Source organism: Orcinus orca, chromosome 20 (assembly GCF_937001465.1).
Source record: "Orcinus orca chromosome 20, mOrcOrc1.1, whole genome shotgun sequence".
NCBI classification, from domain to species: Eukaryota; Metazoa; Chordata; class Mammalia; order Artiodactyla; family Delphinidae; genus Orcinus; species Orcinus orca.
In genome coordinates, this window is record NC_064578.1 from 19150099 (window position 1) to 19166449 (window position 16351).

Below are 16351 nucleotides of genomic sequence, written 5' to 3' on the forward strand. Positions count from 1 at the left end.
CAGCGGTTGCCCACCCCTAGCCTCCGGAGACTACTATTGGCTCCACCCCCTTCCTCCGCCCCGCCTCCGCCTGGCTCCGCCCCTCTTCTTCGGCGTCCGGCCCGGTCCCGCCCAGACTGCGAGCTAGTTGAGGAGACGCCGCGGCGCGCCGGGACCCGCCCGGAGGCGCACTGAGCGAGCCGCTAGCGGAGCCATGGCCGGCCAGGAAGACCGCGGGGACGGGGAGCCGGTATCAGTGGTGACCGTGCGGGTGCAGTACCTAGAGGACACCGACCCTTTCGCATGTGCCAACTTCCCGGAGCCGCGCAGGGCCCCCACCTGCAGCCTGGACGGGGCGCTGCCCCTGAGCGCGCAGATACCCGCGCTGCACCACCTGCTGGGGGCGCCGCTCAAGGTAAGGGGAGCCGGAGAAAGGTTGGGGCGACCGAGGGTTCAGGGTCAGCGCCATGAAAGCCTTTGGGAGCCCCTCGAGGAGAGGCTGGAGCGGGTGCGCTCCTCCGGGAAAGTTTTGGGCTGGGGACCCAAGGTACACGTTGCCCGGCTTGTTGGGGAACGCCTCTCAAGTTGAGGGAAGCTGAAGAAGGGAGGATGGGAGCTTGTACTCTGCGGCACCCAGGCTGGCCCTCGAAATGAGGCCCACCTGGGGAGGCGCTCGGGGTCCGCTCGCTGCCAGTCGGCCTGGTTAACTGCTCTGGATAGGGTGGCGTGGGTGTTTGCGCGGCAGCGGACTTAGGAGACGGAGCTGGGGATAGAACAGCTTTCACCTGCTTCAGGTCAGGTGGGGGTGGGACCACGAGGAGGGCGGACCCGGGGCGGGCCGCTGGAGGTGTCTGGAGGCTGGATTGGGTCCAGCCGGACGGAGTGTTGTCCCTGCCTGGTGAGGCCCGGCTGGGGAGTGCCGGTGGAGAAGAGTCTTCACGGGCTGAGGGGAGTTCCCGGGAAGCGGCCTGGCCCGGGACACCCCGAGCGCGGGAGGCTGCACTGGTGGAAGAGCCCTTTGAGTCACCGCCCCCACCATCTCGTACAGCTGCCGCCGCCGGCCGGGAAGCTGGAAGGGAGGGAGCGGGCCGGGCTAATTTTAAACCGCCGGCCCGCCCTCGTTTGCCTGCACCCCAGAACCGACTCGTGCACAGTGCCGGGAGAGGCCCTTTTCCAGATGGCCCGCCCTACCTCCCCTCCTGCTCGCTGCGCTCAGTCCCCCGCAGGCAGCCTTTTCCGGCGCACTCGCAGGCACCCGGTTTCCGGGCCAGAACTCTGGGAGGCACACAATCACCTCCCGGGGTGCCCCGCCAGCCAGGCAGCACCAAGTGGTGAGGAAGAGAAGAGAGAGTTGGTGGAGATGCCCTCCCCTGATCCCAGGCTTAGCTGGGCGCCGAGTTGCGCAAACTTGCCCCCCGGGCCTGGGGTCTCCCCTGGAATGTGCCCCAGGCGCCAGGCCCCCAGCTTACATTCCTAGCGCTGCGGGCCTGCCCCGCCTCCGAGCGCGGGCGGGAGAAGTGCTGAGACTATTGGCCTGGGGAGTGGCGCGTTTGAGCAAAGCCCAGGCTTTCAAGGACAAAGATTGAAGATAGCACATTGCCCTCTCCAGAGTTTTGATGCGACCCCTTCTTGTCCTGCCCTGTTCAAAGGGGCAAACTGAAGTGGACCTAAAAGAAGCACCTCCAGCCAGAGGCCACCTCCCATTCACAATGGGCTCTGGGGAGAGAGGGGTGCTGAACTGAGGCCAGGTTCCTGCCTCCAAGCTCCTGGAACTCCTAGTACTGAAATAAGCCTGGAGCACTACAGAGAACATAGTATTCCTCCCACCCCGGACTCGAGGACAGAACTTAGCCCTAACACCCCTCTTCCCAATTAGGGGCAAGTTTGGGAGGTCAGCTACAGGAAAAAGGATCAGAATTACCCCTTGCCTCTCCCCCTCATTTAGGGACCCATCACCACCACCCCTTCAACCAGGGCTCTGCCCTCTGTTCTCTGCTCCCTAGCTGAGAGCTACGGTAATGCGTTAAGTACCCTCCAACTCGGTCCTTCCTGGTCTCCCCACTTTCAGAACTCCCACCTGGTGTGCCTGAGGACTGCCATATCCCCCACAGGCAGACTATGGGGGCCTGCACACTGGGTTACCACTGTGCTTGGAGCCAGGACTCCCTGGGGCTGGCAGCTCTGCCAGGAATGGTCAGATGCACTGTGATGTGCTCATCCCAAATATAAACTGTGACCACAGCCCCAGAATAGAAGGCCAGAGGAAGAAGGGTGAGAGTAGGGCAGGGGCAGGGACATCAGAGAGCTGAAGGAGGGGGAGCAGGGCTCCTCCTTGTAGGAAATGTCAACAGCTGGTCCCTCCCCTAGTCCTATAAGTGGGTGGCCCAGGGGCACAGACATGACTCAGGCCTGCTCCACAGCCCTCTAGAGGGGAGAGGTGGCCCAGAAACCCAGGCATCCCCATCCCAGGCTGTAGAGCAAAATAAGAGGGAGGGGTTCTGTGCTCACTGTTTCATCCTCTGCACAGTTATCCAGCAGGAGAACAGTTCACAGCCAAATGACCTCTGCCTCCCATTCTGGCCACTGACGCCCATCATCCCCCCATACCCTGCCCCTTCCCTGGGAATGTACAGAGGCCCAGCCCACTTTCCCTCTGTGGCTCCACCCACACACACCCCACTGGGCTGTGGCTTGCCTATAGAGTTCCCCTGGGGGCTTCCTTTTTAAATGTTTCAAAGCTCTCGGGTCTGAAAAGGCCTTGCTCATTTCCTCTCAGTCTAGGAGGAAGCTCCTGGCCACAGCTTCTGACTCATCTCCTGGCCCTAGGGGGTGGGATAGGGGGTGTCCTGGCAGTGCCTTGGGTCATGTGTGGTGTCCCCAGGGGAACTCAGGAATATCTGTCTCCCCTCTGTGCCAGAGCCCAGGGACCTGCCCCTGCCCCAGGGGAGAACCTGGCCCTCTGGCCCTGCCTCATTGTTTTACCCAGAGCTGCCCAGTCCCACCCTCCCTGCTACCCTGTCCCACTCTCCCGTGCTACCCCTTTGCCCTTCTGGGCCTGCCTTACGAGCCCCTCCCTGATATCCAAAGGCCCTGCCACATCTGGGATAGCACAGACTCCTTTCTCCCTGGGCTCTGGGCAGAGGGACCTGGGTACTGCTCTGACCCTCATGCAAAGGCCAGATGAGCCCCCTATTCCTAGCAGCAGAGATAGCCCTAGCAATCTGTTCATTACCAGCAACTTTGTTTCCCCAACTGCTGCTAAACATTAGAGTGGAACAGGGGTGGTACTTGTTTCCTGACCTTGCCCATCCCTACTCCAGCCTCAGTTTATCCCTAAGGAGCAGTTGTGACAAAGGGGCTAAAGTGTGAACCTGACCTTCTGGGACAGGGACCAACTGCAGGGGTCCCAGAAAATTCTTAAGGGTAAGATGGGGTGCTCTGGTGATGAACTGAGCCCTTTCCTTTTTTGTTGTGGAGGTCTCTTTGGGAGACTATAGAAGATTGTGATGTGGGCATGAGTCATGGTCTCCTCCCATCTTTCCCTGGGGCCAGCATGTCCAGTCTGTTCATTCTGGGTTGCAGCCTGGTAAGGGACCCGAACTTAGTCCTGGCAGAAGTACGCACTGTTACCCCAACGTGTATGATGTGTGTGTGTTCATTTGTGTTCCCTTGCTGGAACTAAGAGGACCAGTTTGGGGTATTTGCACAGTTCAGAAAGCTGAGGGGTGGTCTCCAGCCCTCACTCCACCTCCCCTGCAGGGTTCCCTGGAGCACTTCCAAAGTCCATTGGCCCAGGATCTAGGTCAGTTAGCCCTGGTTCCATTCAGCCTGGGGCAAATTCACAGAATTTCTGAGCCTTGGTTTCCTCACCTGTAAAAGGATTATCAGGAGAATCAAAGGAACCAGGCAGCCCAGTGTGTGACACAGAGGAGGCATAACAAATGTGGGCTTCCCTCCTCAAGACCCATTCATGTCATCTCATTCAGGAAGCCAAGGTCCAGTTGGAGACCCAAGATAAAAGGGAAGGAGGGGGCTTCCCTGGTGGCGCAGTGGTTGAGAGTCCGCCTGCCGATGCAGGGGACACGGGTTTGTGCCCCGGTCCGGGAAGATCCCTCATGCCGCGGAGCAGCTGGGCCCATGAGCCATGGCCGCTGAGCAACGGGAGAGGCCACAACAGTGAGAGGCCCGCGTACCGCAAAAAAAAAAAAAAAAAAAAAAAAAAAAAAGGGAAGGAGGGTCATCAGAACACAGGGTCTTACATTTTTAGGAAAGGAGAAGAAAAAGGTAGTTAACATGATTTCCTAAAACAAGAGTCCTTCAGCATGTAATTCTGCACTTTTCTCCATCTTCCTTGCCTCTGGCATTCTCACTCGATTATACTGTTATGAAAAATATTGGGTAGTAGGCAACATGGTGTCCTAAGCTTGTAAAACCATATGTAACAAGTTGGTTTGGGCTGCCAGAAAAGCCTAGCCCAAGGAATCAAGAGAAAAGTGGGCTGGGGCAAGATAGGGGTAGGAGATTAAGAGGTACAAGCTACTATATATAAAATAAATAAGCTACAAAGATATATTGTACAGCACAAGGAATATAGCCAATATTTTATAACTATTTTATTTTATTTTATTTTTTTGTTTGTTTGTTTTTTGTTTTGTTTTTTTGGCTGTGTTGGGTCTTCGTTTCTATGAGAGGGCTTTCTCTAGTTGTGGCAAGCGGGGTCCACTCTTCATCGCGGTGCGCGGGCCTTTCACTGTCGCTTCCTCTCTTGTTGCGGAGCACAGGCTCCAGACGCACAGGCTCAGTAGTTGTGGCTCACAGGCCTAGTTGCCCTGTGGCATGTGGGACCTTCCCAGACCAGGGCTCGAACCCGTGTCCCCTGCATTGGCAGGCAGATTCTCAACCACTGCACCACCAGGGAAGCCCTATAACAATTTTAAATGGAGTATAATTTTTTTTTTCTTTTGGCCATGCTGCGCAGCTTGTGGGATCCTAGTTCCCTGACGACCAGGGGTAGAACTCAGGGTCCAGGCGGTGAAAGCGCGGACCGCCAGGGAATTCCCAAGTATAATCTTTAAAAATTGTGGATCACTATGTTGTATGCCTGAAACTTATACAATATTGTAAATCTACTATACCTCAATAAATATAAACAAATAAATAGAGAAAAGTGGGCTGGAGGCTGAAGCGAGGAGCTGAGCCTGGGAAGAATGAGGGAGAGACTCCACCCCAAGACAAACATCAGAGAAGTGTAGAAGACAAGAGCCAGGAGGGAGTCCAACATGTGGGCCTACACTGACCCTGTGCTGACCCCAAGTACTGTCCTCAGGGACTAGGGTTTGGGCTTACGCCAGCCTGGCCCAGTCCCAGGGTGTGAGAAACAAGGCCCAGGGGTTTAGCACTCAGAAGGGTGACCCCAGGATGGATCTAGAGATTGTCATACAGAGTGAAGTAAGTCAGAAAGAGAAAAACAAATATCGCATGTTAACGCATACATGTGGAACCTAGAAAAATGCTACAGATGAACCAGTTTGCAGGGAAGAAATTGAGACACAGATGTAGAGAACAAATGTATGGACACCAAGGGGGGAAAGTGGCAGGGGGTGGTGGTGATGGGATGAATTGGGAGATTGGGATTGACATATATACACTAATATGTATAAAATAGATAACTAATAACGAACCTGCTGTAAAAAAAATAAATAAAATTTAAAAATTTTTTTAAAAAAAGGGTGACTCCAGGAAGGGGCCAGTGGTGTGAGGGACAAGCAACACCCAGCTGGCAGGAAGTCTCCGCTCCTTGGAGCTTGCCTGACCCTGCTCCCCGCTCCATCTCCACCCGGGACAGTTAAGAGTGGGGGGCATTGTCCCGGAGGCTTTGGGCTGGCTGTTACCTCTGGACCTCCTCCCCAGAAATGGGGCCCTGGCAGGATAAGACAGGTGAAGTGGCTAGGGAGCCACTGCCACCACAGTGGCCCAAAGGGGCTCATGTGAGGAGGCTGGGGGTGGTAGAGCATTCAGTCTTCAGGACCGTGCCCCAAATGGGTGCAGGTATTCTGGAAGGCGAGGGCCACGCTCAGCTCGCTTGGAATTAGAGCCTGCAACTGTGCGTGCAGGAGGGAAAGAGTGCTTGCTGGATCTGAGCTTTCTGTGGGTGTGCTTCTCACCTGTGCGTGGCCAGTAGCATATATATACCCTGCCTGACTGTATTCTTGGGTGTGTAAGCCACTCTCAGGTGGAATCTGCTCACTCCTCCAGTGTTTACCTTTACAGCACCCCACCCCTCCCCCTTCTTAGCACCCGTGGCAGTTGTGCTTCTACATTTATTTGTGGCCTTTTTCTGAGTCAGACCTGCCTGCCTCCCCAGCGGGGTTGGAAGACAGGGAAGGCAGAGGCAGTATCTTGTTCCCTGCTATGTCCTCAGCACCTAAAACCAGACTGGTTCGTGAATATTTGAATGAACGAGCTATTCTATATGTGTGTGATTTGGGGGGTCTCTGAGGGGGTTTGTGACTTTGGGGGAAATATGTTTCTCTAGGGTCCCAGAGTCCTCCAGTCCAAGGCAGAAGGAGATGTAACTGTGCCTGGCTTGGGGGGGTGGGGGTGGGCGGTGGTTGGCTGCTGAGTCACCATGTGGGAAGAGGAATCAGGAGGAATGTGGGGCTGCCCTCAGCTGAGCTGGCCCTGGACAAAGGACCCCAGCCCTGGGGCCTTGCTTCCCCATCTCAGGGCCCATTCCCAGTAGGCCCTGGAGAAGATGACTCTGCTCCCAGGGAGGGGAGAGAGGCCAGGCCTGCCCAAGGGAGGGCAGGCAGCCAAGCAGGAAGTGGGACAGAAAACAGGCTGGAGTGTTTGTCCTATGTCCCACGTCCCACGCAGGAGCCTGGGGGGGTGGGAAGGAGTGGCAGGTGTGGGTGTCACCAAAGGGCCTTACAGGCTGAACTCAGGCTCTCAGGCATGAGCAGGGGTACTAAGCAGAGGAGGGGTAGGGGCAGGAGCTGGACTCCCTTAACCCCAGGGGACCAAGGGCAGCTGGAAGTCCTTGGGCTGGGTCCAGAGCAGGGCAGGGCTGACAGAACATCAGGACAAATGTTGGGGTTGACTTTCCCAGTAAGATGGAGACCAGAAGACACTCTGCCTCTCCAGAGGTGGGCTTTCCCTGGGCCTCTCAAGAAGCACCACCACTCAAGTCAAGGGAACTTTGCTAAGCCGTGCACACTGGCACTGTGCTACATGGTGTAGGCATCGGGGAGTGGCACGGTGCTGCCCTCAGACTCTCCAGAGTCACCTCACTAGGCTTCTCTACAGGCACTTCTCAAGGGGCCAAGAGTCATCCTGGTGGTGGTGATGGTGGTGGTGGTGGTGATGATGGTGGGAAGCCAGCTCAGGGGGGTGGGAGACATGGGCAGCAGACTCATGGGTGGAGCACCTGACTTCTTGTTATGGTGCAGGTTCCAGGGACCCACTGTAGGCTGACTGAGTCAGACCCTAAAACCTGGTGTTTAATAGGCCTCTTGGAGGTCTCTGAGGTCCAGCTAGGACCATGGTGACTGTAGCCCACTTGGGGCAGGGCAAAGACCCTCAGGCTTGGAGGGACTGGGAGCCCTTCTCCTCACTATCTTAACTCGGGGAGACACACGTCCCCCTCTCAGCTGGGTTTGCACCTCCCAGCATTCTTAACACTTTCTCCCTGGGTGTTGAATGTTCACAGCTGCGAACTTCCTTGAAAGCAGGAACTTCCTCCTATTTTCTCTCCATTCCCCTTCCTCATTCATGTTCAGTAGCTCAACAACCATTTAGGGAGCACTTGCTTTGTGCTAAGTGCTGTGATAGGCTCTGCAGATATTGCATGGACAAGACAGACATGGTGCCTGAACCCAGAGAACACACAGTTAGTGGGGAAGGAGACTAGTGTCTAGGATGTGTGGAAGGCCTCAGAGGAGGGTACACACAAGGGCTGGAGGGATTTGCATAGCATTGGCTAGAGGAGTCCAGGAAGGCTTTCCAAAAAAGCATTATCTGGGAATTCCCTGGCAGTCCAGTGGTAAGGACTCCACGCTTTCACTGCCAAGGGCGCGGGTTCTATCCCTGGTCAGGGAACTAAGATCCCACAAGCCGCATGGTGTGGCAAAAAAAAAAAGCATTATCTAATCTGAAACCTAAAGAATGGGTAGGTATGAGGCAGGAGAAAAGCTCTTTGAGCCACGTGAGCTTTGCACATAGTAGGCCCATGAGAAATGACTGCTGAAGGAATGCATGGCTGCACTGCAGGCCCTTGTGGTGTGCCTCTGCCAGCACCCTGAGTGGGAGGTAGGAGGTCATGGGGTCTCCATACGTACTCCTGCCACCTCTTCCCCAGCCCTGACAGCTGTTCCCTTTGCCCCCAGCTAGAGGACTGTGCCCTGCAAGTGTCTCCGTCTGGATACTACCTGGACCCTGAGCTGTCCCTAGAAGAGCAACGGGAGATGCTGGAGGGCTTTTTTGAAGAGATCAGGTCAGAGCTGATGGGGCCTGGCTCCCACCCTTGCCCCCATGCTGGAGGGGCTGGCTCAGGTGTCAGCAGCCAAGACACTTGATCTCTAGCCAGGGCTGTGGGTCTCCTCCTACCACCCCAGGGAACTGTGCCAGGGGAATCCCAAGGCCTGGCTAGTGTTACCTGCTGCCTGGGACCGGGGTGGGGGCTCTCCTACATACCTGAGATGCCTGTGTTCTTCAAACCCTCCTATCTGGACAACCCTTTGGCTTGGAGAAGCATCTGGGGAGAAAGGAGCTGTGGCCAGGTTTTGGCTGCCTTGCTGTGGGTGGAGAGACCCTGAGGAATGGGCTGGGAGCTGCTGACTGGGCTACTTGATTCCAGCAAAGGGCGGAAGCCTACTCTGATCCTGCGGACCCAGCTTTCTCTGAGAGTCAATGCCATCTTAGGTGAGTGTGTGAGGATATCAGCGTCGAGTGCCTCCCCTCCCCCCTGCCCCAGTTGTCTCCGTTTCTTTCAGGCCTGTGCTGGACAGCAGACAGAGCAGATGGCAGATGGGATGTCCGACTCCTCCCATTCCTATCCTGACCTCTTCTTCCAGGGCAGCTGCTAGACTGCGGTCGGGCTTGCCCAGAGTCAGGGAGTGGAGGAGGAGGTGGGGGGTTCAAGAGTACTAGAAGATTCTTTGATGGGGGGTTGTGGTTGCGTCCCAGTAGAAGGGGGTGGGGGGCTTGTGGTGTGTCCCCTTGAGGTTTCCATGCCCACCTACCTCTTGCAGAAAAGTTGTATGGCTCCAGTGGCCCTGAGCTCCGCCGCTCCCTCTTCTCACTAAAGCAGATCTTCCAGGTGAGGCCCAGAGGTGGGCTGGGGGTGAGCATCCAGGCTGAACCTCCCCCCACTGAACTCCCCCATGGTGCCCGCAGGAGGACAAGGACCTGGTGCCTGAATTCGTGCACTCAGAGGGGCTGAGTTGCCTAATCCATGTGGGCGCTGCTGCCGACCACAACTACCAGAGCTACATCCTCCGAGGTCAGCCTCACCCCTCCCCCATGACCCCTGCCTTCAGTGACCCCTTACTGACCTCTTATTGTCCCTGTGTCCCCAGCACTAGGCCAGCTGATGCTTTTTGTGGATGGGATGCTGGGGGTGGTGGCCCATAGTGAGACCGTGCAGTGGCTGTACACACTGTGTGCCAGCCTGGTAAGTGGCCCTCCACCCAGCCATGTACCCTTTTCCCACTGCCTCTCTCTGGGCCTCAGTTTCCTCTTCTGCAAAGTGGTCTGGAATGGAGGGGGTCTGTGGCCCCTCTAAGCCTCAAAGTCACTTCAGTACCTGGGCCTAGAGATGGCTCTTTCTGCCTAGACTCTCCTCTCTGGGTCCAGCCCCAGGAGCCCTTCCCCCTCCCCACCAGGAGCCAGCACAGGTCTGGCCCAAGCCCCACTCATGTATGGTGACCCCTTCCCCCCAGTCCCGCTTGGTGGTGAAGACAGCCCTGAAGCTGCTGCTGGTCTTTGTGGAGTACTCTGAGAGCAACGCACCACTGTTCATCCGTGCAGTCAACTCTGTGGCCAGCACCACGGGTCAGAAACTGTCCCTCCCTCCTCCATTGCTCAGGGCCCTCTCTCCTACTTGTTCCCATATGACTGCTCCCTATCTGGGTGACAGGTGCTCTTCCATGGGCCAATTTGGTGTCCATCCTGGAGGAGAAGAATGGCGCTGACCCCGAGTTGCTGGTGTACACCGTCACCCTCATCAACAAGGTGGGATAGGGGGAGCCAGGTGCCATTCTGGGCCCCTCAGGCTCTTGACTTCTGCTCTCCATCAGCTTTAGCCTTGCCGTCCTATCCCCACCCTCCAGACTCTGGCAGCGCTTCCGGATCAGGACTCCTTCTACGACGTGACGGATGCACTGGAGCAGCAGGGCATGGAGGCACTGGTCCAGCGCCACTTGGGCACCGCGGGCACTGACGTCGACCTGCGCGCCCAGCTTATGCTCTATGAGGTGGGCTGGGCGGGCTGGGCTGTCAGGGCCCGAAGGCAGGAGAGAGGAGGGGAGGGAGGGAGGCCGTTCTCCAGTGCCCCACCCCACCTGCTTGGGCCTCAGTCGCTCCCATCTGGGCTCAACTCTCCTAGAGCACCCTGCGGTTGGAGGATGGGGACATGGAAGAAGCCGTCACAGGTGGGCGGCGCATCACCCGCCGAAAGCCTTCCTCAGAGGAGGGCAAGAGGATCCGCCGATCTCTAGAAGTGCGCTCCCCGGAGCCTGGGTAAGAACGAACTGCCTTGGCAGAGGCGGAGGGGTGGAACCGCCAGGAGGAGCCCTGCCTCCTGACAGGCCACATCTCCAGCTCCACAGGCCCCGCCTCACCAGTAGTCTCCACCTCCTCCTCCGCCAGCCCTGCCTTGCCGACCGGCCCCACCTCCAGCCCCGTAGGCCCCGCCCCACCTACAGGCCCCGCCTCCAGCGCCGTGGGCCCTGTCTCTGGCCTCCATACCACCTTGAGCCTCTTTCCTACCATCTCCGTGACGCCGTCACCGAACAATTCCTGCGAGAGGAGCATCTACAAGTAAGTAGGGAGATAGAGCCTGTCCCGGGAGTCTTTCCTCCAACTGTCCCTCCACTCTGCGCCCCTCCACGGGCCCTCCGCCTCCTCTGCCCAAACTTCTCTGCCCAAACGCGTGCTTTCTTTCTCTTTCTTTCCAGACTTCACCAAACTGCTCCTGTTTGGTAAGTGACTGCTGGGGGGTGGGGTTCGGCTCTGACTGGACCTCCTCCTCCTGCGGCTTCTCTTCTTTCTGGCATTCTGCCTGTTTTGTCAATGTCATCTGTCTCTCTACCCTCTTCTGTCTTTCTCTGTCACTGTCTCTGACTCTCCCGTTTTGCTCTGTCTTTGTCTTTTACTGCACCCTGTCCTGTGTCATGTCGGTCTCTCCCCTCCACTTCCAGTTTCCTCACATCATGCCTCCCCCTCTCCCTCCTCTTCCCACTGTGGCTGGGAAGGAACCCCTGATATCACTGCCCAGCTCTGTGTGGGTGTGAGCAACTGGGCTTTGGGGTGAAGCACGTACCACAATTACCATTTCTTCCTCTCATTCCCCCCTACCCAGGGCCCGTGAGAGCCCATCTGTCCCCCAGTTCCCTACTGGGCAGGCCAGGCTGGAGTAAGTACAGAGGCCAGCCTGCTAGGCCTGCCATGTGCTCAGGGCTTCAGCATTGCTTCCCCCAGCAGGGGTCCCATGTGCCTGATGCAGCCAGAGCTGGGGGACTCTCCCAGACTTGTGTGTCCTCAGTTACCCAAGGACTAAGCACTAGGAAACAGTTCACTGGGGTCATAGAGGTCCCAGTGCTTTAACAGTTGACACCTTAACAGCTTTGATCAGTGATGAGGACGTGGACTCCCAACCTGGAACCCATTCTCCTGTGTCCTAAGCCCAGGATTAGGGCTGGGAGGGGATCTAGGGTGCTGTGTGGTGCGGAGGTGGAGGAGCAGCCTCCATCTAAGGGAAGGACAGAGACTGAGTGTCGGCAGAGGCTGGAGGGACCAAAAAAGAGATGGGATCACCTTTATGACTTCAACATAAACTGAGTGCCTTTCGTTTACCAGGCCCTTTTCTGGGCATAGGCCATAGCTCTCAGAAGCTGCTAGACATGCCAAGGGAGGGACAGCCTGGTGTGCCCATTGGGACAGGTATCCCCTCCCCCTGCTCTAAGGGTCCTTCTCTAGAATCAGAACAGTGAACATGAACAGCAGCAAGGTTGCAAGTTAGATGTTAAGTAGAACTTTTCCCCGTATGTTGACCTGGGAATACTGGGTTGGTAGTGACCCTCCCCAGATGAGCAAGACTGAACAGGGGCTGGCCTTGGCGGGGGGTGGGGGGGCAGGTCCCGGGTCTGCTCAGCGCATGGACTGTTCCCTGTGTGTCTGTGTGTGCCTGCAATTAGGGGCAGTACCCAGGGGCCCATTAAGGCATGTGCACCACCCTGGGCTGGGGTGTGTCAGACACCCTCACTGACAAGTCCCTCCCCCCAGAGCCCGGTTCCTGGAGAATGTAGCAGCAGCAGAAACAGAAAAGCAGGCTGCGCTGGCCCAGGGCCAGGCAGAGACATTGGCTGGAGCCATGCACGATGATATCGATGGACACCCAGGTGAGCAGGTGGGTGGGCAGAATCCATCCATGTTGCCCTGTTGCTCCACAGAGGACGTGACACTGACGGCTGTTTCCATTTTTCTAGACACCCAAGAATTACGGGGCTCCCCAGAACCAGCCCCTGCACCCGGAACACCCCAGAGCGCTGCCCCTCAAATCCTGCTCCGTACTCGGCACAGCCTCGAGCCAGAGCCCAAGGAGCCATTGGCCCCACCAAGCCCCAAGGCTGAGCCCATCCGGGAGCTCCCTACCAGCGTACCCAGCCTCTGCATTGGGGACCTGGACTTCTCAGACCTGGGGGAGGATGAAGACCAGGATGTGCTGAACACGGAGTCTGTGGAGGCGGGGAAAGGGGTCCCGCCCCCGCCACCCCCGCTCCCAGGAGGCCCCCCACCTCCTCCGCCACCACCACCCCCACCCATCAAAAGCTCCTTCCCACCACCACCCCCAGCTGCCGCTCTTCCCCCCTCAGCACCTGATGGCCTAGCCCTTCCCACCAAGAGGAAGACAGTAAAACTCTTCTGGCGGGAGCTAAAGCTGGCTGGGGTCCATGGAGGCTCTGGCAGCCGCTTTGGGCCCTGCCCCACCCTGTGGGCCTCACTAGAGCCTGTCTCGGTGGATACAGCCCGGCTAGAACACCTGTTCGAGTCCCGTGCCAAGGACGTGCTGCCTTCCAAGGTAAACGTGCCCTCGTCTGCAAGGTAACCCTAGGGGAGAGGGGAGGCAATAAGAGCTCAAGCGTCTGAACTGCTGGGGCTGCCACTCATTTCCCACATGGGGAAACCGAGGCAAAGAAAGGCGGAGCGACTTGTCTGAGGTCCTTCAGTAAGGATTCAGCCCAACCCTAACTAGCGTCTAAGCCCATCCCAAGGCCTTACACATCCCAGATCCCTGGTTGTGGGGTAATCCCACCATTCAGCCATTCAGAGTGGGGCCTTAGTGTGCCCTCTTAGATTGTTGCCCCAGTTAGACCCTTTCCCAATCTTACACTGCCCTTCCCCCAATTTCAAAGAAAGCTGGTGAGGGCCGCCGCACAGTGACCACCGTGCTGGACCCCAAGCGCAGCAACGCCATCAACATCGGCCTAACCACACTGCCACCTGTGCACGTCATTAAGGCTGCCCTGCTCAACTTTGATGAGTTTGCTGTCAGCAAGGATGGCATTGAGGTAGGGATACCCAGCTAAGGGTGCAGCAAGTCCGGCCCTCTCCTTTGGTCAGTGGGCATTTCCTGTCCCTCCAGTGGTGGGCATGGGCTTGGCATTTCCCCAGATTCTGGGGCTGCCCCAGACGACCTAGGGAGGAGTCAAGACCAATACCTGAGGCCTCAGGCCAGCACTGAGTGGCCTATGTGGGCCGGTGGGTGCATTCTCAGAAGCTACTGACCATGATGCCCACAGAGGAGGAGCGGCAGAAGATCGAGGAGGCCCAGCTGGCCAATCCTGACATACCCCTGGGCCCAGCCGAGAACTTCCTGATGACTCTCGCTTCCATCAGGGGCCTGGCTGCCCGCCTACAACTCTGGGCCTTCAAGCTGGATTATGACAGCATGGAGCGGGTACCTGGGTCATGGGATGGGACAGGCAGTGAGGACAGGTGAGCATGATGACCACGTAGTCTGAGTCCCTGGTCTCCCACACCAGGAAATTGCAGAGCCACTGTTTGACCTGAAAGTGGGCATGCAACAGCTGGTGCAAAATGCCACCTTCCACTGCATCCTGGCCACCCTGCTGGCTGTGGGCAACTTCCTCAACGGCTCCCAGGTGAGCTGAGAGCACATGAGGTCGGGGCCCGGGGCTCTGGAGCCAGCCAGGCTCAGGCTCAGGCTCGGGCTCAGACGGGGTCCTTTCAGAGCAGCGGCTTTGAGCTGAGCTACCTGGAGAAGGTGTCAGAGGTGAAAGACACGGTGCGCCGACAGTCACTGCTGCATCATCTCTGCTCCCTGGTGCTCCAGACCCGGCCTGATTCCTCTGACCTCTACTCAGAAATTCCTGCCCTGATCCGCTGTGCCAAGGTCAGCACCTGCTGGGCCAGGGCTTGCTTAGGCTACAGGCATGCACGTGGGCTGTGTCCTCTGGCAGAAACTCTTTCTTCTGTTGGCATGGCTACACCTACTCTGTCTTTAGGTCTGTTTAGCTGCCACTTATCCCAAGAAACCTTCTCCGTTCTCCACTGCATCAAATGGACTTGTCTGTCTCTTGCATCAGACTGTGAGCTTTTGGAGGGCAGGGGCCGGATCTCGGCTGTGTCCTCAGGGCCCAGGCTAGTCAGCCCAGCACAGAGGCAGCTCAGGTGCTGTCTTTCTGTGGGGGGACAGCATGTGTACTCCCTGCTTTTCCAGGTGGACTTTGAGCAGCTGACTGAGAACCTGGGGCAGCTGGAGCGCCGGAGCCGGGCAGCCGAAGAGAGCCTACGGAGCTTGTCCAAGCACGAGCTGGCTCCAGCCCTGCGTGCCCGCCTCACCCACTTCCTGGCCCACTGTACCCGCCGTGTTGCCATGCTGAGGGTCGTGCACCGCCGTGTCTGCAACAGGTGGGGGCGTGGGCCAGAGAGAGGTAGGACTGCTACCACCATCCCTCAAACCCCAAGCAGGACTCACCACTCCTCCCCACCCCAACCTGGCTAGGTTCCACGCCTTCCTGCTGTACCTGGGGTACACAGCAGAGGCAGCCCGTGAGGCGCGCGTCATGCAGTTCTGCCACACGCTGCGGGAGTTCGCACTGGAGTATCGGACTTGCCGGGACCGGGTGCTGCAGCAGCAGCAGAAGCGGGCCACGTACCGTGAGCGCAACAAGACCCGGGGACGCATGATCACCGAGGTGGGTGTCCCTTCCGGGTCTTGACTGCCACCCCCATGGTTTTCTTCCTCTACTCCCAACCCACCCCTTTCCTCTCTCCAGACAGAGAAGTTCTCAGGTGTGGCGGCTGGGGAAACCCCCAGCAACCCATCTATCCCAGTGGCTGTGAGCAGTGGGCCAGGAGAGGGTGATGCCGACAGTCATGCCAGCATGAAGAGTCTGCTGGCCAGCAAGCCCGAGGACACCACACATGGCCGCCGCAGCAGAGGTGGGACCTACGGCCGCTGAGGGCAGTGGGCTCTGGGGCTGCTTTGGCCTCACCTCCCTATCTGGCTCCCTCAGGCATGGTCCAGAGCAGCTCCCCAGTCATGCCCACAGCAGTGGGGCCCTGCACTGTACCCCCAGAAGAACCTCCAGGCTCCAGTTTACCCAGTGACACTTCAGATGAGATCATGGACCTGCTGGTGCAGTCAGTGACCAAGAGCAGTCCTCGTGCCTCAGCTGCTCGGGAACGCAAGCGTTCCCGTGGCAACCGCAAGTCTTGTGAGTATTCCCCACACACCCACTGCCCACCTTAACTCCATCAACCCCCTCCAACCCTGCTCTGTCCTTGCAGTGAGACGGACGTTGAAGAGCGGGCTCGGAGAGGACCTGGTACAGGCGCTAGGACTGAGCAAGGGTCCTGGCCTGGAAGTGTGAAGGTGCTGCCTCCAGGATACCTATCTATCTGGGCCCCAGCCTGCAGTGCAGGAGACTATGGTGAGGAGGGACCAGAGCACAATTCTGGGCCTCTTCTCTACTCGAGGGCCAGTGGGTGCATTCTCAGAAGAGAGAATGGTCCGTGGCCAGTGCCGTGAGCAGTATTAGCTGTGTGTGCCTGTGTGAGTGTGCGTGTGCATGTATGAGCTCCCTGGACACGTGGAGCATAATAAAGTTTTCCTAGCCAATCCAAGAGC

General features: G+C 57.8%; 1 protein-coding gene across 4 annotated transcripts; it reads left to right on the forward strand.

Moving 5' to 3' along the window:
• The first annotated feature begins 110 nt into the window (after positions 1-110).
• Positions 111-16342, forward strand: FHOD1 (formin homology 2 domain containing 1). 4 transcript variants are annotated; one of them, XM_049703739.1, is made up of 24 exons: positions 111-394; positions 8364-8470; positions 8834-8898; positions 9228-9295; positions 9373-9478; positions 9555-9649; positions 9918-10029; positions 10115-10209; positions 10308-10451; positions 10583-10716; positions 10846-11016; positions 11154-11177; positions 11558-11611; positions 12481-12596; positions 12684-13276; positions 13611-13766; positions 13973-14155; positions 14241-14360; positions 14450-14611; positions 14939-15129; positions 15224-15416; positions 15498-15663; positions 15738-15938; positions 16012-16342. In XM_049703739.1, the coding sequence occupies exons 1-24, from the start codon at positions 194-196 to the stop codon at positions 16092-16094; spliced, it is 3540 nt and encodes a 1179-aa protein (XP_049559696.1). In that variant the 5' UTR covers positions 111-193; the 3' UTR covers positions 16095-16342. The 4 variants fall into 4 exon arrangements, with proteins under 4 accessions (XP_049559696.1, XP_033263597.1, XP_004280911.1 ...); XM_033407706.2 differs by having other exon boundaries at positions 112-394; positions 10798-11016; XM_004280863.4 differs by lacking the exons at positions 11154-11177; positions 11558-11611 and having other exon boundaries at positions 112-394; positions 10798-11016.
• Positions 16343-16351: the final 9 nt, after the last annotated feature.